This window comes from Dictyostelium discoideum (assembly GCF_000004695.1).
Source record: "Dictyostelium discoideum AX4 chromosome 6 chromosome, whole genome shotgun sequence".
NCBI lineage: Eukaryota > Evosea > Eumycetozoa > Dictyosteliales > Dictyosteliaceae > Dictyostelium > Dictyostelium discoideum.
In genome coordinates this window covers 1,793,479-1,814,890 of record NC_007092.3, presented here as the reverse complement: position 1 = coordinate 1,814,890, position 21,412 = coordinate 1,793,479, and the positions used below count along the sequence as shown (strand labels likewise).

Genomic DNA, 21,412 nt, shown 5'->3' with positions numbered 1-21,412 from the left:
AACAAGAAGAGGAAGATGGATACTTTAGTAAATCACATGACAGTGCAGTAATGTCAAATAATAAATCAAAAGATTGTGTTTTTAAAGTTTATCCATTCACTCAATATACAGCTAGAAAAGCATTAAAAAAGAAAGCAAAAAGAAAATTACAACAACAACAAGCAGATGGTGCTGATGCTAATAATACAAATAGTAGTAGTGGTGGTGGTAATAGTAATAATAATAATAATAACAATAGTAATAGTAGTAATAATAATAATAGTAGTAATAATAATAATAATAATAATAATAATGGTACAACTAATGCAAATGGTGAAAATGTTAATAATGAAGTTACAGATTTAGAATTAAAACAATTAGAAGAATATCAAGATTTAGAAGATGTTAGTAATGAATCTACATTGATACAATTGGAAGGTCGTGATTTAGTGTATGGTCAAATCGTACAATTATATCAACCAAGTAGTAATCAATTTCTATTCGCTCGTAATAATATAGTTGGATTTAGACAGGATGGTAGTCAAAAATGTTATTTTAAGATAACACCTCGATTTCAGAATCAAGATGGTTGTAAAGTGTTTAGTGAAGATTTAGTATTATTACGTCATGAAAAGACTGGTCTTTTCTTGAACCAACAGAATTTCATAATTGATCAAGGTGTGTTTGGTATAGGTCTAAGTGAGAATGGTACATTTTGGAAAATGGCTGTTTCAGATGTCGATGGTAAAAGTGGACTAAACATTCTAAAAGCAAATGAACCATTTCGTTTATTTCATAGAGAAGGTGGTTTCGTTAAAGTTTCAAATGATAAAACTACTTTTACCTATAATACAAAAACACCTTCTTCAATAAATTCATTATTTGAAATTGAATTTGAAAATAATAATTTAATTTCACCATTATTAAGATCTCAAAAAGATTTACAATTACAACAAAAAGATAATACTGATCAATTACAACAACAACAACAAAAAGATAAAGATAAAGATAATCCATTAAAACAATCATATGGTTCACTTTCAAATTCAAACATTTTATTACAAAATAATAATAATAATAATAATAACAATAATAGTAATAATAATAATAATAGTAATAATAATAGTAATAATAGTAATGGTAATAATAGTAATGGTAATAATAATAATAATAATAGTAATAATATTTTTACATCAAATGAAGTTCATATTGGACAAAGTTTTTGGATACGTTTAGTTGGTACAAAGAAATATTTATCATTAAAAGAATCAAGTGATGATTCATTAAAGGATAATCCATTAATTGTAGTAACAGAAGATCAAAAATATTCGCCAAGTGCAACATTTTCATTTGTAAAAAGAGATAAAGCAAATGAAGATGTTATTTTTGGTTCATTTGTTCGTATTCAATCTTTATCAAAACAATATTTACATTTTATTTCTGATGAAACATTTCATCATAATGGTGAAGTAAGTAATAATAATAATAATAATAATGATAATTATAATAATTATAATAATATTAGTTTTAGATTTATTTATGAAGTATTAATTATTATTATTATTATTATTTTTTATATAGTTAGTTGGTAGTAAAAAATATTATAAAAATGATGATTTTCAAATTAAACAGATTCCAAAATCACAATTGGAAGATTATGGATTTGTATTATCAAGAATTAATAAGATTCAAAATTATTTATATCAATCTTCATCGAATTCATCATCATCATTAATGAGTAGCATTAATGGTATTGGACAATCTAGTTTTTCTTCATTGGCTGGTGCCACTACTACAACCACTAATAGCGGTGGTAGTAATAATATTAATAATAATAACAATAACAATAACAATAATAATAATAATAATAATAATAATAATAATAATAATAATAATAATAATATTGATAAAAAGAGAGCAACAGTTCAAGAAATTAAGGCTATAATTGTTGAATTTATTAAATTTTGTACACAATCAGAAGTTGAAGATCCATTAGATCGTGAAGGTACACCAATTAAAACTCATCAAAAACTTTTATCACATCCATCACATTTATCAGTTTTATTGGATTATTTAAAGAGATTATTCGAACCATTTGATCCAGCTTCTATTTTATTCGTTTATAGATTATTAAAACAAATGGCGAAATCAAATATAAAGAATGGTATAATTATTAATGAACATTTGGATCAAATTAGTCCACCATCGATACGTGATAAAACGATACCATTGCATTTTGGTGCGATTCTCTATGAAGTCTATAAAAATAATAATATACTACTAGAGGCATTGACAGAGGATAAGGTACAAGAGTTTATCAATGTAATTAAACAAAAAAAGGAACCAAAATATATGGAGCTCTTAAGTGAGATTTGTATTTGTTATGGTAAACCAATTGTAAAGAATCAGCAATACCTTTGCGATTTACTCTTGGAAAAGAATTCAAACCTTCTTTTCAAGACAAGGGTGATCGGTGGTAGTTTAGAAATTGAGAGACAAAATCCTGCACCCAAATGGGTGGACATTACTGCGTTTGCTCTGTCTGTCGATGAGAAAACTCATAGATATTTCGAACAGTCTTTAGCACTCTATTCAAACGTTTCAAAAGGTAGAAATTATAATGGTATTCGTTTAGTTGGTCAGAGGATAACTCATAAGGAGTGTTTATTAGCTTTGAAAGAGGAATCATTACCATATAGTTTACGTGGTTGTTATATCAATATCTTAATTCACGTCTATATGGATTGCCATCCACAACATTATGTACCACAAATTAACTATGTTTGGAATCCATCAATTGTAAATAATACTAAAACCATTGAATTGCTTCAACTTTATCAACAATATAATATTACAGGTTCTTTACATCAAAGAAATAGTTCAATTCAAAATCCATACAGTACAGTTAGTAATGGTAATATTTCAATATCTTCAAATAATCCAATATCTACTACAAACACCACTACTGGTAGTGGTGGTGGTGGTGGTGGTAGTGGTTTTATGCCAACAGTCGGACCATCATATGGTCAGGCTTCAAGTCCATTAAGTAATGGAGCAATTGTAAATAGTTTAGCCTCAACAAATTTAAATAATCAAACACCAACATCTTTAAATTTATTTAATTTAAATAGTCCAAATAATACTACCACTACTACTAATAATAGTACGAATAACACAACGAATAATAATACGAATAATAATAATAATAATAATAATACGAATAGTTTAATAACATCAACGACACATTTAATTCAATTAGTTTCACCACAACAAAATAATAATAGTAATAATAATAATAATAATAATATATTAAATTCAATACCGACTAGTCCAATTGTTGGATCAACAAATCATGGACAATTATCACATAGTGGTAGTAATCAAACACCATTATATCAACAACAACAACAACAACAACAACAACAACAACAACAAAATTCTTTATCATTATTTAGAGAAGATGATATATTTAGTACATTTGTAAATTTAGAGATACAAGCAGATAAAGAACCATCAACAACTACTCAATTATTAATTAGTTTATTATCAAAATCTGAATATTTTTCAAATTTTAATAATGGATTCCCAACATCACATAGACCACAATTAGCATTTTTTCATAAGATTTTAATAGCAGTTGGATATGCATTTAAATTTGGATTCTTTAGAAAGAAGGAAAGAGTATTGTTAAAGAGATTAAGATACATTTTAGAGTTTGAACATGAACCTGTAAACACATTCAAAGAGGTCGATTTGGGTAGAACAATGGGTGGTTCAAGAATGTTGGAGGATGAATCTGTAATTTATGTTTCAATAAAGATTGAAATTGTAAATATTCTTCATCTAATGTTATCATTTCAAAAAAAGAATATTATGGATGTTTTCTTATACGATTTTTCAAATATGTCTCAAAGTGCTTTCTCTCAACCTGAAAATGTAAAAAATCAACTCATCGATAGATTAACAACCAACTATCAGAGAGATGGTCATCAAGATCTATCTTTGTGTACAGTATTATTCAAATTGTTAAAACATGAGAATAATCAATTATCAAGTTTATCATTATCCCTATTGAATAGAATCTATAAGTATCGTTCAATCTATGCAATGTTATGGAGTCCAATTCAAAAGTTATTCCTATTACCAAATGAGTTAACTCCAACCTATAAAGAATCTTTACAAAAAATGGAATCATTAACTGTAACTTGTTTTGCACCACTCACTGATGATTCAACTCAAGAATCATTACGTTCATTAGCTTTCTTTATTCATTTAGTTACAGACTCTGATCCTATTAAATTAGTTAAAAATCAAAAATTACTTCATGTTATTGGTGTTCATAAAACAATTATTGGTGTACTTAAAATTGGTTGTTCTTTAGATGATTTAATTTTAGATCAATCACAACCACAACATTCTCAACAACAACAACAACAACACCAACAACAACCAATAAATATATCAGGTTCAATTGATGAATCATCTTCAACAATACCACCATTAACAACAACAACAACAACAACCACTACAACTACTACAACTACAACAACAACACAACAATCAATTAATTTTAAATCATTATTAAATTCTAAAACAAATTCACAATCAATTCACGTCGCAAAAATTTTTAGAAGTTGTTATGAATTTTTAAAAGTATTTTGTCGTGATAATAGAGAGAATCAAAAAGTATTATTTGGTGAAATTGAATTTTTAATTGGTCATTTAATTAGATATGGAAATGTATTTGGTACTGTTGAAACATTGATTGAAGTTTTTAAGAATAATATTGAATTGGCAATTAATTTTGGTAATTCACCCTACTTAAAACTTTTAGTTAAATTTATTATCAACTTATCAATCGATCAATTGGATCCAATGTTTCTAAGATTATTATCAGTTTTAATTTTACCATGTAATGAAAATTCAGTTATAGAGAATCAAATTTCAGTTACAAACCTTTTCAAAGAATATAAATCAAAGATTTCAAAATTATTAGTACCAATTAGTACAATGAAAGAAGTAATGAAAGATCCAAAATTATTATCAAAACATTATAATGTAAACTCTTCAAATGTTTATAAATTACATTTAGCATTACAAGAAATATTAAATCATTCTTTAAATGATGATGGTGCAGGTATTGGTATTGGTACAACTGTAATTGGTGGTAGTATTATTGGTGGTTCAATTACAACAACTGCTCAAACTAATATAAATACAATAACAAATACACCAACAAATAATAATAGCAATAATAGTAATAATAATAATACAACAAATAATAATGGTACAATATCACATCGTCATTCTAATAGTACAAATACTACACAATCAGTTTATCCTAGATTAATTAGATCATCAGCAAAAGCACAAATTGTAAATTCATCAGTTGAAATTTTACCAAAAGAATTTGTAATTAATTTAGAATTAATTTTATTATTGAAAGCATGTAGTCATGGTATTAATACACCAACCGAAGTAATTTGTAGAGAATTTTTATCAATGGGTGAATGTTTTGATATTTTAATAGTAAGATCTGATGGTAATGGTAAAGAGAATAGTAGTTTAATGATAAATGAAACTAAAGAATATTTAGAGAATAATTTATTATTTAGATTTAAATCGGCCTATTTATCATTTTTACATGAGGTATTCTTTAATTCCGATACATTGAAAGGTGATCTATTGGCATTACAATTAAATCATGATCTTTGGAGTTTAATCGACCAATTTACAAATCAATTAAATCATTTAGTCACCATTTGTGCCATGAATCAAATGGGTCAATTGTATTACGTTCAAATGGCTAGAAATATCATTATACCAATGGTGTCGGTATTGGAGAGATTCTATTCTCAATGTTTTTATTTTGACAAGGCAACTCAAATCCATTTAACCTATAGTGGTCGTTTGATGGCAAGTCTTATGAAACTCTATTGGAAGGATCCATCATTGACAATACCATTCAATCAACAAAACACAAGTCGTTATCAATCCTCTTTGAATATGTCCCCTACAAACTATGATGATAGTGATACTAGTGAAGGCGGTTATCATCCAATACTTCAAGGATTGGATCCCGAGGAAAGGGTAAACATCTATTCGAATCTAGTCAAATGTTTGAAAGCTATGGATAGATCTGCACTCTCTCCAATCGTTCCAGCAAGTGTTTCAACTATAAACATTTCAAATGTTATCAAAGGTTGTGAAGATGTGATCAATCGTACTGAACATCCAAACTCTAGAAATAGAACTGAAACCATTGATTCTTCAAATTCTTCACCACCATTAATTCTATCAAAATCTTCATCAATCTATATCGATTTCACAAGATTAAATAATTTTGTTAAACTTTCAAAAATTCGTGGTTATACTGAAATTGCAATGATGGTAAATCAATCATTATCAATTACACCATTTATAATTAGTCATCCAAATTATAATTCAAATAATAGTAATAATGGTAATAATAATAATAATAATAACAATGGTGGTGGTGGTAATGGTAATGGTGGTACAATTCGTAGTAATAGTTATATTAGTGGTGGTGGTGGTGGTTCAACAACTAAAAGAAGAACATCACGTAATAATTCAAATATTTCAGATATTAGTAATAGTGGTAAAGGTGGATCAACAATTTCAAATCGTTTTCAAAATTCATTTTCAAATACATTTATTCAACAACAACAAATTGGTATTACAAATCAACGTCATATTAATAGTGGTAATACAAATATTGTTACAACGGTTACATCGAAATCTACAAATTTTTTAGAGATTTTAGTATTCCAATTAAGAAATTCATTATATGATAATGATGAAATGAAAATCAATTGTATTAGAATTCTATCGTCATTGTTATACATTAATAAAGAAAGAAAACCAGATATTCAAAATATTATGACCGATCTTTATTGTCATTCCGCTGTAATTGGTTTATTAAGTTCAAAGAATATTGAAATTCAATTCGAATCATTGTCTTTGCTATTGGCATTATTGGATGATAGTGTCAATGTTGATAATCCATTACCAAATCCAAAGGTAAAAGATGATATTCAAAGTCATTTCTCATCATCACCAGATATTCAATTCTTTAGAGATATCTATGCAATGATTGAACGTGCTAAAATTAATTTAAGAGATACAAAACGTAATATTCATCGTATTGAACATGTTAAAATGGGTAATAATACTGTACTTGGTGGTAATTTAACTTCAAAAAATTCAATTAAATCTTCAATAAATAATGGCAATAATAGCAATAATAACAATAATAGAAATGGTCGTGTAATTGATGGTTGTGAAACAAACCCATATAGTACAGAATTTCAATTACTTCAAAATATATTTCGTGTACTACAATTACTTTGTCAAGGTACAACAAATATCTTTAAAAAGAGTATTAGATCACAACCTGATAATTATAAAAGTTATGATATTTTGAAAGAGATGTGTCAATTTTTAAAGATTTTAGAAACAATTGTAAATATCGATAGTGATTCAATTGAACTTGGTCTTAGATTCTTTGCTTGTATGAAAGAAATCGTTAAAAATACACCAGAGAATCAAATTGCAGTTACCAATGTTCAAGTTTGTAAAGCCGTTTGCAACATTTTAAAGAAAACCAAAGAAAATGATCCATCAAAAGAATTGAAAGAATTGAAATATTTAGATTTGAAAATTGAAGTTGTTGATTTTCTTTTACATGTAATCGATAAAGAGGATCCAAGAGTTATGAGTAAACTAATTCCAGAGTTGGATTACAAAGTCATTGAATCAAATACTCAAGTCATTAGTCAACGTTCAAATCATGAAACAAATGAAAAATCAATTAAATTGGCTTCAATGACATTTAGATTAATTAAAATCTTGGCAGATAATGATAAATCTCATAATATTCAATTGGAAGATTGTCTATTAAAATGTGGTGAACATTGTAAATCTAGAATTGGTAGAGTTGAATTACTCTATCAAAATAAATTGGAACGTATTTATTTCCCAATTCCAAACTATAGTAGAAGATTAATTTTAGAAGATAAAGAACAATCAAAAATTAAAAATGATGAAAATTTATTACAAGAGAATTTAGAAGAACATTTCATAAATAATAAAATCTCTTGGAATAAAGCAACTGAAAAAATTGATGCATTTATGGATTATTCTGAATATAAATTAATTGAATTAGAACATTTACATAATTTAAAATTAAATTCAATGTAAGTTATTTTTTTTTTTTAAAACAAATATAAATTTATTTATTAATTTTATTTATTAATTTTATTTATTTATTTTTTAGGTCATATTATTTAGTATCACATACAGATAAATTTAAATTTTTATCATTCTTTTTAGCATTAATAATTAATTTATTATTAATTATTTATTCAATTAATTCACCACCAGATTTAAAACAATTCAAAAGTGATATTAGTGATGATTATGGTATTGCTTCTTGGTGGGCTGGATTTTTACCACTTACAATCTTACAAACGATTTGTTGTATTTTAGCATGTGTTGGTTTCTTTTTAAGAAAAGGTCCAGTACTATTATATCAAAATTGGGTAAATTATTTAAAAACTCATGGTCATAAAAAGAATTTTATGTTTTATACAAATGATCAAAGAATGGTAAGAATTTTTTTATGAAAAAATAATATAATAATAAATAATTTTATTATTAATTTTATTAACAATATTAATATTGTTTTTTTTTATAATTATTATTATTATTAGCATTCATTAAGACAAACATTTAAATATAAATTTATACCATTAAATGCAAAATTTTTAATGACAGATTTAAAAGCAGTTTATAATATATTAGCAGTTATTTGTTCAGTACTTGGTATTATATATAGTCCATACTTTTTTGCATTTCATATATTTCAATTTAGTTTGAATACTAAAGCACTTTCACTTGTATTAAAAGCCATTACAATGAATAAAAAGACATTATTAGTTATGGGTGTATTTATTTTACAAGCCATTTATTTATTGTCAATATTTTCATTCGTTTGGTTTCAAGAACATTATAAAGATGATGATAGTGAATATATGTGTGGTTCATTACTACAATGTTTTATTACAAATCTTTATTATGGTGTACCATCACAAGGTCAATTAATTCAATTTATTAAATACAATTTCCCAAATAACTATTTAAATACAACCGATTCAACAGGTTCACCAACTTTGGAGCCAATAAAAACAAGTAATACCGTTTCAGCTAGAATCATTGGTTGGACAGTTTTTAATGTTGCTTTTTATGTTGTAATTTCACTTATACTCTTAAATGTAATCTTGGGTATTATCGTCGATACATTTGGTCAACTTCGTGATCAAAGAGCAGAGACTGAAGATTACAAATCAAATGTTTGTTTCATTTGTTCAATCGAGAGAGAAACTTTCCAAAAGAATTCAATAGAGTTTAAAAAACATATCGAAGATGACCATAACAAATGGCATTATCTCTACTTTTTCGCTTATCTCAAAGAAAGATGTACCAATAATCAAATGAATCAATTAAGTGAACTGGAATGTAGTATAGCCGATGGTATTACAAATCGTAGTTATATCTCTTTCTTTCCAATTGAAATGTCAATGTCACTACAAGGTATTGAAAATGCTAATCGTAAAAAAGAAGAATCAATCGATCAACATGCTAAATTACTTGATGATGTTGAAAAGAAAATAACTCACAATATTTCAACTCAATTTAATCAATCAATTTCTTTATTAATTGATGAAATCAAAAATTTAAGACAACAAGTTAGTGATTTAAAACAACAACAAAAATAAAATTAAAAAATTATTTATTTAATAAAAACTAAAATTTCATTTTTAAATGTTTTATTTTATTTATTTTATTCTTTAATTAAAACTAAAGAATTATCAATACCAGCAAAAATATCAATAACATTTGAATGACTAAAGAAATTAATTTGTTTTGGTAAATTTTCATCAGATTCATTACCATGACCTAATTTACCATTTGAACCATTACCCCAGGTATAAACTCTACCTTGGTCATCTAAAGCCATTGAATGAGAACCACCAGCAGCAACTTTAACAATTTTAATTTTATTTTGATTGAAATATTTTAAAAGAGTTGGAGAATCACGATTTGAAGTATCCATACCTAATCCTAATCTACCCTCAGTACCCCAACCACATGAATAAACATTACCACCACTGGTTAAAAATAATGTATGTGATGCACCACTTGATAGTTGTTTAATCTTTTCATTTGTTTCAGTGAATTTGATTTTAGTTGGTTTTGTAACTCTACCCTTTAATTCGGAACCCAAACCTAGTGTACCAATTTCATTAGAACCAAATGAATAAACGTTACCACGTGCTGATAAAAGGAAAGTGCTATCATAACCACAAAAAACATTTGAAATTTTAATTTGCTCTAAACCTGGTACCAATGTTGGTAGAGTATATTCAACATCTGGTATCATTTGTTCCCTAAGACTACCGGCTCCTCCTTCCTCCTCTCCATCCATTACCTCTGTTGTACTATTCATTCTTGTATATTCCACTACCTTTTGTCCAATTTGACCTTCAACATTATATCCCCATCCAAATACATGTCCTGCTTTAGTGACTGCGATTGAATGATCTAATCCAACTCCAATATCAATAATATGTTGATTATTTAATGTTTCAACTGGAGTTGGTGCTGTTCTATTTCTAGTATCACCTAATCCTAATTGTCCAAAATTATTTTCACCAAATCCTAAAACTTTACCATCTCCTAAATTATTATTATTATTATTATATATTAATATTTGAATATATTATTGACATTTATATATTTTATAAAATTAATTTAACAGCATACTTGTTAAAACTAAAGTAAATGATCTACCACCAATAACTTTTTCAACAAATGTATTTTTTAATAAATCTATAGTAGTTGGAAATCTATATTGTTCCGATGGTAATGACATATTTCCAGATTTATTTGTACCCCACATATAAACTTTATTTGAAATGGTTGGATCATTTTCATTTTGTTCATCTGTTAATAAGAATGAATTTAACCATGAACTACCAAATTGTTTAATCTTTAAAAATGGTGGTAAATGTGTAATTTGTGTTGGAATTAGTTTATCATTATTACCTGGTACTCCCAATTTTAAATTATCAAACGATCCAAATGAAAATAATTTCTGTCTTGATTTATCTGTTGTTGTGTTTGTAGTTGTTGTTGTATAATGATGATGATGATAACATTTATTTATATTATTATACACATTTTTATTTATAAAATTTTTATTTAAAATTGTTTGATTAACAATTGTTTTTATCATTATATTTTATTTCAATTCAGGAAATGAAATTAAATTAATAAAAAAAAAAAAATAAAAAATAAAACGAAAAATCTAATTTCATTGTTTTTTCAAAAAATTTAAAAAAAAAAAAAAAAAAAAATAATAATTCATTTTCAATTTAAAAATAGTTTCATGTAAAAAAATCAAAAATCAAATACATATATATAAAAGAATGGATAATAAAATAATATATTTGACAGAATTAGATTCATCAGTTGATAAATCAGAACCTTTTGTAATGGGTATTGATGAAGCAGGTAGAGGACCAGTAATGGGTCCAATGGTATATGGTTGTTGTTATGCACCAATTTCGAAATCTACAACTTTAAAATCAATGAAATTTAATGGTAAATATTAAAAAACACACACAAACACACACACACAATCTATGAAATACATTTTAACTTTGAATTCATAAAAAAAAAAAAAAAAAAAAAAAAAAAAAAAATTAAAGATTCAAAGAAATTAACAGAACAACAAAGAGATCAATTATTTGATAAAATGGGAGAATCAAATAAAATTTTAGCATATGAAACAGATGTAATTACTGCAGAGATATTATCAGAGAAAATGTTATATAAGAAACCAATATCATTGAATGTTATATCACATGAATCTGCAATAGGATTAATTAGATCCGTTTTGAAAAAGGGAGTCAATGTTCAAGAGTTATATTTGGATACAGTTGGACCACCAGATAAATATCAATTAATGTTAAAGAAATTGTTTCCAGAGATTGGTAAAATCATTGTTTCAAAGAAAGCCGATAGTTTATATCCAATCGTTAGTGCTGCAAGTATTGCTGCTAAAGTGGTTAGAGACTTTGAAATTACAAATAAAAATTTCGATTATTTAAATATTTATGATCAAGATGAACAATTATCTACAGATTTTGGATCTGGTTATCCTAGTGATCCTCTCTCAAAGAAATGGTTAGTCAAGAATAGAGATAAGGTATTTGGGTATCCTAATTTCATTAGATTCAGTTGGAAGACCACTGAAACCGCTATGAGAGGTGCTTGTTTTGGTGTAGATTGGGTATTGGAAAATGATAAATTAAAACAACACTTTCAAGAGAATCAAAATGATAAAAAAAGATTTATGTTTTTTAAAGAGAATAATATAGAGAATTGTATAAATGATTTTTAAATATTATGAATAAAAAAAAAAAAAAAAAAGAAATGGGGAAATGGTAATAATAATATAAAAAAACATTTTTTTTTATTTTTTTATTTTTTTTATATTACTTGTTTTACTATTATTTTGTGTTTTATTGGTTAGTTTTTCATTTTTAATATTGTATTTTTATAATTTATCTTTTTTTCCTTTTAATCATTTTTATTAATTTTGGAATAAAACATTCGGGTGCTCCAATATTTACAATGGCATTAAAAATAATGTTGCCAAACTAACACACTCTCTGGAATTAATTTACCATATCTTCTATGAGTGTGATCCATTCAGTTAGATTAAGTTGGACCGGTACATTTCTCTCATATATGGTGTATTATACACCACCACACTTTGTTCTATTGTCTCTGGTGTCAACTCAATGCCAAACATGTTAGGTGACGCCACATATAAAAAAATAAAAAAATAAAAAATTAAATAAATAATATACATATAAAATGTTTTCCTCAAGAGATAAAGCAGAAGTTAAATTATATTTTGATTCAAACAATGAAGAAAATCAAAAAATTTTAGATCAATGCCCACATTTATATCAAAAGTATGATAAAGATGTAACAATAAATGATAGAATTAATAATATTGAAGATTCAGAACCAACAATTAAAAATGGTGTTACATTTTATCCACCGTATTATTTATATAATTCTCATTTTATGAATTATTATGGTTCTTATAAAATTCCAAAATTAAATTTAAAAAATAGACGGTATGTTATAAATTGCTGTGATGATAGAGGCAGAATTTATGGACGTTTTTATTATTCCATATAAAATTTTCAATATTTCATCAATTCACATCAAAAATGCCTGGATGGCTCAGTAGGCAGAGCGAGCGGCTGTTAACCGCTAGGTCCATGGTTCGATCCCATGTCTAGGCGATAATTTTATAGAAAATTTAACAGGAACGCATGTTCGATTCCTTTTTGATCACATTTAAACACAATTAATATAATATGAAATCTGTATATTAACACAGATGGACATATATCAATCTTGTTAATCCAATATTAAAAAAAAAAAAAAAGAAATCTGTAAACCGTGAATCAAAAATAGCTTAATTTTTTTCTGTTTTTTAATTTTCAGTCGACTGAAAATACATTAAACTAAATAAATAAATAATTATTTTAATTATTATTGTTTAATTGTTAATGAACTTTATTCTTATTACTATTACAATTATTAATATTATGAATTTCTTTGTTTGATAAGAAATTCATTACACCATTTCCTTCCAAATAAAGAACTAGATCTAATAATAATTTTACAAACAGAGTTACACCTATATTTCCACAAATTAAGGAAATGGATCACCATAACTACATTTTAAAATTCATGTGTAGTTGCATAATGTATTTTGAAAATTGTAATTCAAATGATGATGAATTCTATTCAATGTTATTAAATAATAATAGATATTATTCATATAAAAGTAATGAACCTAGAAGAAATCAATTATTTAAGAATTCATTTAAGTTTGGAAATTTTAAATTATTTAAAGTAATGTTTTAATTTATAAATTGTTTTTTTGATTTTTATGAACCTGTTTCAAATGATGGATTTAAACCAATGTTATTTCAATTTGAAAATAATTTAAATAATAAAATCGAATTTATTAAACAAGTTTGCCAATTGGTTAAAAATAATTCAAATTATTTAAATTTTATTTTTAATCAAGTTTTATTGTATGATGATTTAGAGTTAATAGAATTAGCATATAAACAATTAGATAAGCCAATGTTAAAAATTGAATTTATAAATCAAGATATTTATAGAGCAAGTACTAATAGTAATAAAAAAGAATGTAAAACTGAATTTTATTAGGTAAGAAGGAGTGTTGGAATTTATTTTTAAAAATTGTTTAAAAAATTGTAATAAAAAATTACCAATTACCAATTTCATTTATAATGGAAGATTAGATTTTAGTTGAAAAGTATAAATCATTATTATTATCATCATCATCATCATCATCATCGTCACAAGAAATATCAAATATTGAACCATCATTTAAATTAGATCCACCAATTTGTTATTCTCATAGACTTTATTCAATTACTATTGCAATGAAAGCAATGATTGGTTTAATAAATTCACCATCACTTTCAAATGGTTGTAGTGATAGTGATGGTGATGATGTAATTTTTAAAAATGAACATTTCTTTGGTTTAAATAATTTAAAATCAATTTCTGATTTTATTTATTTAATTAATCATAAATTTACAAATCAAAAAGGACCATTCTATTTTAGTTTTTATGGTCACCCAAGACTAAAATTTTATATTAAAATTTTAATTTCAAGGTGGATTTATTATAATAAACCAAATCATTTTGAAAGATTTGGATTTAATATTTTAGATTTATTAATTAAAAAAAATAAAATTTTATAAATAAAATAAATAAAAAAAAAAATAAGAAAAAATTAGGAAAAAAAAAATCTATTATAATTTTAGCTCAAATACTAAAAAAAACATTTTATTTTTTTAAATTATATTTTTTTTTTTTTTTTTTTTTTTTTTTTTTTAATTTTCTTTTAACAACATATTTTTTTTTTTTTTTTTTGTTTCTTTATTTCTGTTAAAAATGGGTATTTCTAAGAGAGAAAAAGAATTATTAAATGTTATAGAAAAATTAAAAAAAGAAAATCAAGAATTAAAATCAAAACTTTCAACAAGAGAAAAATTAAATAATAAAAAAAACAATAATAATAAAGAGATTATCATAGAAGAAGAGGTTGAAAATGAAAATGAAAACGAAAATGGTAGTCAAAATATGGATTGTGGTTTAGAAAAAGAAAAAGATATAGATACAATAATGAAAGAATTAGAAACTAAAAAATATAAAACAATAGCAAAAATCGCAAAAACAAAGTATGGTGTTCAACAATTGGGTGGTAAAAAATTAGATATTTTAGAAAGAATTAGAGAATCTATTAAATTGAAAACAACAACAACAACAACAACAACAACAACAACAACAACAACAACAACAACAGAGAAGAATCAACAACAACAACAAAAACAACAACTAATGAGTGATGGTGAAAGATTATTTTGGAAAATTTTTAGAAATAAATATTTAAATAGACAAATTATAAATAAATTATGTACAGGTAAACATTCATTAAGATATGATGAAGTTTTTAATGTTAGTCGCATGATTGAATGTAATGAAATTGAATTGTTAAAAGACAAAGTTTATAGAAATCAATATTTAACAGGTTTTGAAAAATCATTATCAGATTTATTTTCAGCAATTAAAGATGATAAAAAATTCTATACAAGCTTTTTTAAATTTTATCCAAAGATATCATTATTCAGTATTGATTATACTGTTGAAAATATTTTAAAATCTGATTGCATTGGTGCATTAAAATCATTAGTTGAAGAAAATAATTATAAACCAACTACCGATAATATTATTCAATCAATCGAAGATGGTAGTTATAAAACATTTAAATATATGATGAATCTTTTTGAAAATTCAAATAATAATGAAAATAATAATAATAATAATAAAAATAATAGTAATAATACCAATAAAAATAGTATAGATAAATTTAAATTACCATTCACAGAAAATGAATTTTGGAAATCAATATTTGGATACTGTTTTAGAAAACGTGCTAAATTCATTAACTTTATGATTAACAGATACCATATAAAACCAGCAGCTGTGACACCACTTAGATTTGAAAAAATTTCAAAATTTTGTCCAATCCAAGAATCATTACTTATTAAAGATTTAATAAATATATGTGAATCTATGATTCATTTAAAAGTAAAACCAAAAGGTTTTTATCAAAATATTATTTTTAAAAAATTAAAAAAGAAAGGTGATAGTAAAAGTAAAAGTAAAAATGATAGTAGTAGTGATAGCGAAAGTGAAAGTGAAAGTGAAAGTGAAAGTGAAAGTGAAAGTGAAAGTGAAAATGAAAATGAAAAAGAAAAAAAAGAAAAAAAAGAAAAAAAAGATAATGATAGTAGCAGTGGTAGTAGTGATAGTGACAGTGATAGTAGTGAAAGCGAAAGAGAAAAAGAAGAAAAGGAAGAAAAAAAAGATAATCATGATAATAGTGAAAGTGATAGTAGTAGTGAAAGCGAAAGTGAATTTGAAAGAAAAAGAGAAAAAAAAGAAAAAAAAGAAAAAAAAGAAAAAAAAGAAAAAAAAGAAAAAAAAGATAGTAATGGTGGTGGTTGTAATAAAAAAATTAAAAGAAAGATTACACCTATATTTCCAAGTTTAAAAGAATTTAAAGAAACAATTGAATCAATAACTAAAATTGAAAGAAATCAAAAGATATTTGATTTTGTTTATTATCAATATAATAGTGATAATAAAAATAAATTAAAATCAATTTTAAAATTATTAGGATTGTTTTATGGCCATAGTTTTTTTGAAGGAAATGAATTTTATTCATTGTTAGCAGGTGAAAAAGTAAATATATCACGTAATATAAAACATTCAGATTTATTATTGCATTCATTTAGATTTGGTGATATAGAATTGTTTAAAGAAGTTTCAAGATCAACTATTTGTTCAACTATTCGAAATGTAATTTTTGAAGATAAATCATTTGTTGGAAATATACCAATTCTCTTTCAATTTCAAAATAAAAAAGAAAATCAAATTCAATTCATTAAAGACATTTGCAAATATCTTAATATTGTAACACTCCAAAAGAAATATGGAGATAATCATATTTACATTTTCTTTGAACAAGTTTTATTATATGATGATTTAGAATTGATAGAATTAGCATATGATCAATTAAATAAACCAATGTTAAAAATTGAACATAAAAATGAAATAGGAATCGGAGTTTCAACCAGTGTTGGTGGTAATCCAAGTTTTCATACTGAATTTCATTTTATTAGATCAGAAAAAGTATTGGAATTTGTTTTTAATAATTGTTTAAAAAATAATAGTAAAGTATTGCCAATTACAGCATTTATTTATAATTGTAGATTGGATTTAGTTGAAAAGTATAAATCATTATTATTATCAGTACCAACAGCACCACCATCGCCATTGCTTAAAAGAGATATAGTTTTCAAAGTACCACTCCCACCAAAATTAAATACTTGCCAATTCAATTCAATGGGTTTAGTATTGAAAACATTTATAGATTATCTTCAATCACCTCTATCAAAAGGTTGTGGTGATAGTAAAGGTGTTGTTTTCACAAATTCTCATATAGTTAGCTATAAAGGCGTCAATTCAGTATTGGATTTTACCTATCTTTACTCTATAACTCTAGATAGAAATTCTGGCAATAATAGACCCTATCTACCAAACAGAGACTGTCCAAATTATTATTTTGTAATTGCAGTTCAAAGATGGTTATTCTACAACAGAAATGCTTTACCAAATAGTTATCATTTCAGTCCACTCTCTTTTGATGAAAAATATTATTATTTTGGTATTGGTTATTCTCATGCTTCAAAAAAATCAAAAGAAATTTTCAATACTATTGAAGATACTGAATGTAAAGGTTTCATTAATGATTTTATTAAATTAGGTTTACCAAATTTTCATTCGGCTACAACTGAAACAACAACACCAACAACACCAACAACAACACCAACAACACCAACAAAAAAAACAACAACAACCATAACTGGTAACAATCCAGATGTAATTTTAAATAATGGCGATAAAATTTGTTTTGCAAATTATCTTAGAGGTTTATTGGAAAAAGAAGCAACAAAGGGTCATATTAGATTATTTAAAGCTTTGGTTGATAATGGTTATAAATCAATATTTTCAAAAAGATCAAATGATTCAAAAAGTATTTTCGATCAAATTCAATTACGTGAAATACTCTATCGTGCTTTAAGTAATAACCATTTACAATTATCTCTTTATCTTTTAGAGGATTGTAATATTTCAATCACTAATACCCAATTTTATTCAAATGTTTCTAAAAGATCTGCAACTTTTTATGCTTTAAAAGATTTATTTAAAAATAATGAAATAATTTAAATTTTAAAAAATAAATAAATAAACAAATAAAAAAATACTATAAATAAGATTTAAAAAGTGATCAATATTTTTTTTTTTTTTTTCTTTTTTTCTTTTTTTTTTTTTTTTTGGTTTAAACAATTTAAAATAAAATAATAATTCAATAATTCCGTTTTAATAAATTATATAAATTAAAAATTTTTAATTTGAATTGGATTGTGGATGAGGGGGGTAGCGTATATGGACAATTGTCATGTTTTCTTTTTTTTTTTTTTTTTTTTTTTTTTTTATATGTGTAAAAAGAAAAGCTTTCGAGTGATGGGCAAGTGAGTGATTGATTAGTTGTTAATGAATCTGAGCGAGCGGATGAATGAATGAATGAATGAATGAATGAATGAATGGATGAATATTTTTGTATGATTTAACTACCAATCATTTGTGATTATACTAGCAGTTTGAGAAATAATGTTGTGGTGGTAGTTGTGGTAGTTGTGGTTGTGGTGGTTGATGATGAAGAGGGAGAGGAATTTTGTGGTTCATTCTTTTCCATTTCTTCGTTCAATTTGTTATTGCTTAAAGTATTTTCATCAACATCATGACATTTTTCAGAATTTGGGATTAAAATAATTTTTCCGATCACTGCTAAAATCTCTCCAACAGATGTACTGGTATCTTCATAACTATCAAGTGTTGTAATTGTATTAAATTTTTCATTTTTTGGGTTATTACTATTATTATTATTATTATTATTATTATTATTATTATTATTATTATTATTATTATTTTTATTATTGTTATTATTATTATTGTTATTATTATTATTATTATTTACATTATCATTATTTGTGATATTATTATTGTTGATATTTACAGAGTTTTCAAGTTGTTAGTAATTTTAGTAGTAATAATGGAGTTAATAATAATAATAATAATAATAATAATAATAATATTAATATTAATAATAATAATAACAATAACACTAATAATAGAGGTGTGTCACCAAATTCTTCTATTGATGAGTTATTTAAAAATGCTGATAATGTTATTAATAAAGAAAGAGAAAGAGAAAAAGATAGAGAAAATGGTATTGATATATTTTCAAAGAAACAAAATACAAACAATGGTGTAAGAAGTGCTTTTAATGATTCTGATGACCAAAAAAATCTAACTGATTTATTTGACTTTGGTATTAAAACATCTTCAAACTCATCCTGCTAAATTGGGTGATATTTTATCAACTAAACAAACCAATACAACTACTACAACTACAACAACAACTACATCAACCTCTTTAAATTTATTGGGTTCTGAGCCATTATCAGCAATGTTACAACAATCACAACTACAACAACAACAACAGCAACAACAACTACAACAATCATAACAACAACAACAAACATCAATCACAACATATTTGGAAGTAAAACCAATTGAAACAAAACCAACTACAACTACTACAACTAATAATAATCATTATTTGAGGTATTATTATTGTTGATATTTACAGAGTTTATAAGAACTGCTTCTATTTTTATTGAATTTTCAGTGAAAATAGCATTGTTTATTTCAACAATCTCAAATTTTATTTCTGTAAGATACTCTAAAATACCATCAGAAGAGGTACCAGAAATTACTATTAAACCTTTACTACACAATTACTTTTAATAGGTTTACTAGGGAATTGAACACTCGATCTATCACCAAACAATTTGTAAAATTCGCCCAAAGGGGGGCTCGAACCCCCGACCACAAGGTTAAAAGCCTTGCGCTCTACCGACTGAGCTATCTGGGCATTTTTGAATTTTTTAATTTTTTTATGGAAAATTAATAAACAAATCCTTTTAAAAAAAACAAAAAATTTATTTATTTGTTTAATTTTCAATTAATTTTTAATAAAGTGTGGGAAACCGAAATTTTTACAATTTCTAATTAAAAAAAAAAAAATTATAAAAAAAAGTAAAAAAAAAAAAAAATATAAAAAAAAAAATAAAAAAAAAGAAATTCAAATTAAAATCAAATATTTTTAAAAACTACAAATATCAAAGAATGTTATTCAGTAAATATTATTTAAAAAAACAAAAGAAAAATATTTATAATTAGTAAATATTAATTTTTTTTTTTTTTTTTTTTATATAGAATCAATTCAAAACATTAGTTCAACCAAATCTAGATAATAAATCTTTAATTAGCTCCTCTTTTTCATTAAATGATAGCCAGAGATCAAATTCCATGCAATCAGTTACCCAAACTCACGTATCAATAAATTAAATCAATATTGAATAAATTAAAAAAACAAGTAACAGACATGTAAATAGAAAAAATGAAATAAAATTAAAAATTAAAAATAATTTTAATTATTTAATTAGTATAATATTTTGTAAATGGAAATTTACAATTAAATTTACAATATTATTATCAATATTTTCAATTGGTTATTATGAAATTTTAACTAAATCATATTTTATTTTATTTCAAAATTCATCATGGTTTGTAGTTACTTTTTTATATGTAGCATCACCAAGTGTTGGTGCAAGTGGTTTTTATTGTATGCGTTTTTTTGGTACTTTATTAGGAGTATTCTCAGCATACGTCGTTGGTGTATTATTTTCATTGGCAGATTCAGATGGTACTAAAGGTTTAGCATATATTGCGTTAACTTTTACATTAGTATTTTCAATACATTTCTTTGTTCGTGGTAAACCAATTCAATCATTTGGTAATTTCTTTATTCTATCCTATGCTACTATAACTTTTCCAGAATATACTGAAGATCATGCACTAATAATTACAAGCATTTCATATATCATTAGCAGTGTTTGTAATTATGTTATCTTCAATTCTCATCTTACCATATTATGATCATCGTGAATTGGAAATTAATTTATTAGATATTTCAATCAAACAATTAGAAGCGTTTAAAAGTATTTTTAATCATAATTCTCATTGG

General features: G+C 24.6%; 8 protein-coding genes, 2 non-coding genes and 1 pseudogene across 10 annotated transcripts in view; 8 read left to right on the top strand and 3 right to left on the bottom strand.

Moving 5' to 3' along the window:
* Nucleotides 1-9,776, top strand: part of iplA (inositol 1,4,5-trisphosphate receptor-like protein) — a gene marked incomplete at both ends in the record, with an annotated part of 9,831 nt that extends 55 nt beyond the window's left edge. Inside the window, 4 exons of the mRNA XM_629507.1 lie at nucleotides 1-1,448; nucleotides 1,561-8,195; nucleotides 8,276-8,606; nucleotides 8,712-9,776. The exon at nucleotides 1-1,448 is cut by the window's left edge and continues 55 nt beyond it. Of these exons, the coding sequence (XP_629509.1) occupies nucleotides 1-1,448; nucleotides 1,561-8,195; nucleotides 8,276-8,606; nucleotides 8,712-9,776 (9,479 nt within the window). The remainder of the gene's footprint in view (nucleotides 1,449-1,560; nucleotides 8,196-8,275; nucleotides 8,607-8,711) is intronic.
* Nucleotides 9,777-9,841: 65 nt separating this feature from the next.
* On the bottom strand, nucleotides 9,842-11,296 carry DDB_G0292586 (regulator of chromosome condensation domain-containing protein; the record flags this gene model as incomplete). Its single annotated transcript, XM_629506.1, has 2 exons — nucleotides 9,842-10,737; nucleotides 10,825-11,296. 2 exons carry the CDS (start codon nucleotides 11,294-11,296, stop codon nucleotides 9,842-9,844), a joined length of 1,368 nt encoding a protein of 455 aa, XP_629508.1.
* A 193-nt stretch (nucleotides 11,297-11,489) lies between these two features.
* rnaseh2a (ribonuclease H2 subunit A) lies at nucleotides 11,490-12,466 on the top strand (the record flags this gene model as incomplete). The annotated part of the gene is made up of 2 exons (XM_629505.1): nucleotides 11,490-11,664; nucleotides 11,772-12,466. The coding sequence occupies 2 exons, from the start codon at nucleotides 11,490-11,492 to the stop codon at nucleotides 12,464-12,466; spliced, it is 870 nt and encodes a 289-aa protein (XP_629507.1).
* Nucleotides 12,467-12,945: 479 nt separating this feature from the next.
* DDB_G0292582 lies at nucleotides 12,946-13,278 on the top strand (annotated as a pseudogene; the record flags this gene model as incomplete).
* A 34-nt stretch (nucleotides 13,279-13,312) lies between these two features.
* tRNA-Asn-GUU-19 lies at nucleotides 13,313-13,385 on the top strand. The gene has a single exon. It is a non-coding gene; the product is annotated as a tRNA-Asn (tRNA).
* A 454-nt stretch (nucleotides 13,386-13,839) lies between these two features.
* DDB_G0292580 (hypothetical protein) lies at nucleotides 13,840-14,859 on the top strand (the record flags this gene model as incomplete). Its single annotated transcript, XM_629503.1, has 4 exons — nucleotides 13,840-14,004; nucleotides 14,206-14,308; nucleotides 14,431-14,751; nucleotides 14,840-14,859. The coding sequence occupies 4 exons, from the start codon at nucleotides 13,840-13,842 to the stop codon at nucleotides 14,857-14,859; spliced, it is 609 nt and encodes a 202-aa protein (XP_629505.1).
* Nucleotides 14,860-15,084: 225 nt separating this feature from the next.
* Nucleotides 15,085-18,486, top strand: DDB_G0292578 (hypothetical protein; the record flags this gene model as incomplete). Its single annotated transcript, XM_629502.1, has 1 exon — nucleotides 15,085-18,486. One exon carries the CDS (start codon nucleotides 15,085-15,087, stop codon nucleotides 18,484-18,486), a length of 3,402 nt encoding a protein of 1,133 aa, XP_629504.1.
* A 421-nt stretch (nucleotides 18,487-18,907) lies between these two features.
* DDB_G0292720 (hypothetical protein) lies at nucleotides 18,908-19,305 on the bottom strand (the record flags this gene model as incomplete). The annotated part of the gene is made up of 2 exons (XM_629501.1): nucleotides 18,908-19,193; nucleotides 19,298-19,305. 2 exons carry the CDS (start codon nucleotides 19,303-19,305, stop codon nucleotides 18,908-18,910), a joined length of 294 nt encoding a protein of 97 aa, XP_629503.1.
* Nucleotides 19,306-19,372: 67 nt separating this feature from the next.
* On the top strand, nucleotides 19,373-19,683 carry DDB_G0292718 (hypothetical protein; the record flags this gene model as incomplete). The annotated part of the gene is made up of 2 exons (XM_629500.1): nucleotides 19,373-19,377; nucleotides 19,455-19,683. 2 exons carry the CDS (start codon nucleotides 19,373-19,375, stop codon nucleotides 19,681-19,683), a joined length of 234 nt encoding a protein of 77 aa, XP_629502.1.
* Nucleotides 19,684-20,184: 501 nt separating this feature from the next.
* tRNA-Lys-UUU-20 lies at nucleotides 20,185-20,257 on the bottom strand. The gene has a single exon. It is a non-coding gene; the product is annotated as a tRNA-Lys (tRNA).
* A 254-nt stretch (nucleotides 20,258-20,511) lies between these two features.
* DDB_G0292702 (hypothetical protein) lies at nucleotides 20,512-21,324 on the top strand (the record flags this gene model as incomplete). The annotated part of the gene is made up of 2 exons (XM_629499.1): nucleotides 20,512-20,564; nucleotides 20,832-21,324. The coding sequence occupies 2 exons, from the start codon at nucleotides 20,512-20,514 to the stop codon at nucleotides 21,322-21,324; spliced, it is 546 nt and encodes a 181-aa protein (XP_629501.1).
* Nucleotides 21,325-21,412: the final 88 nt, after the last annotated feature.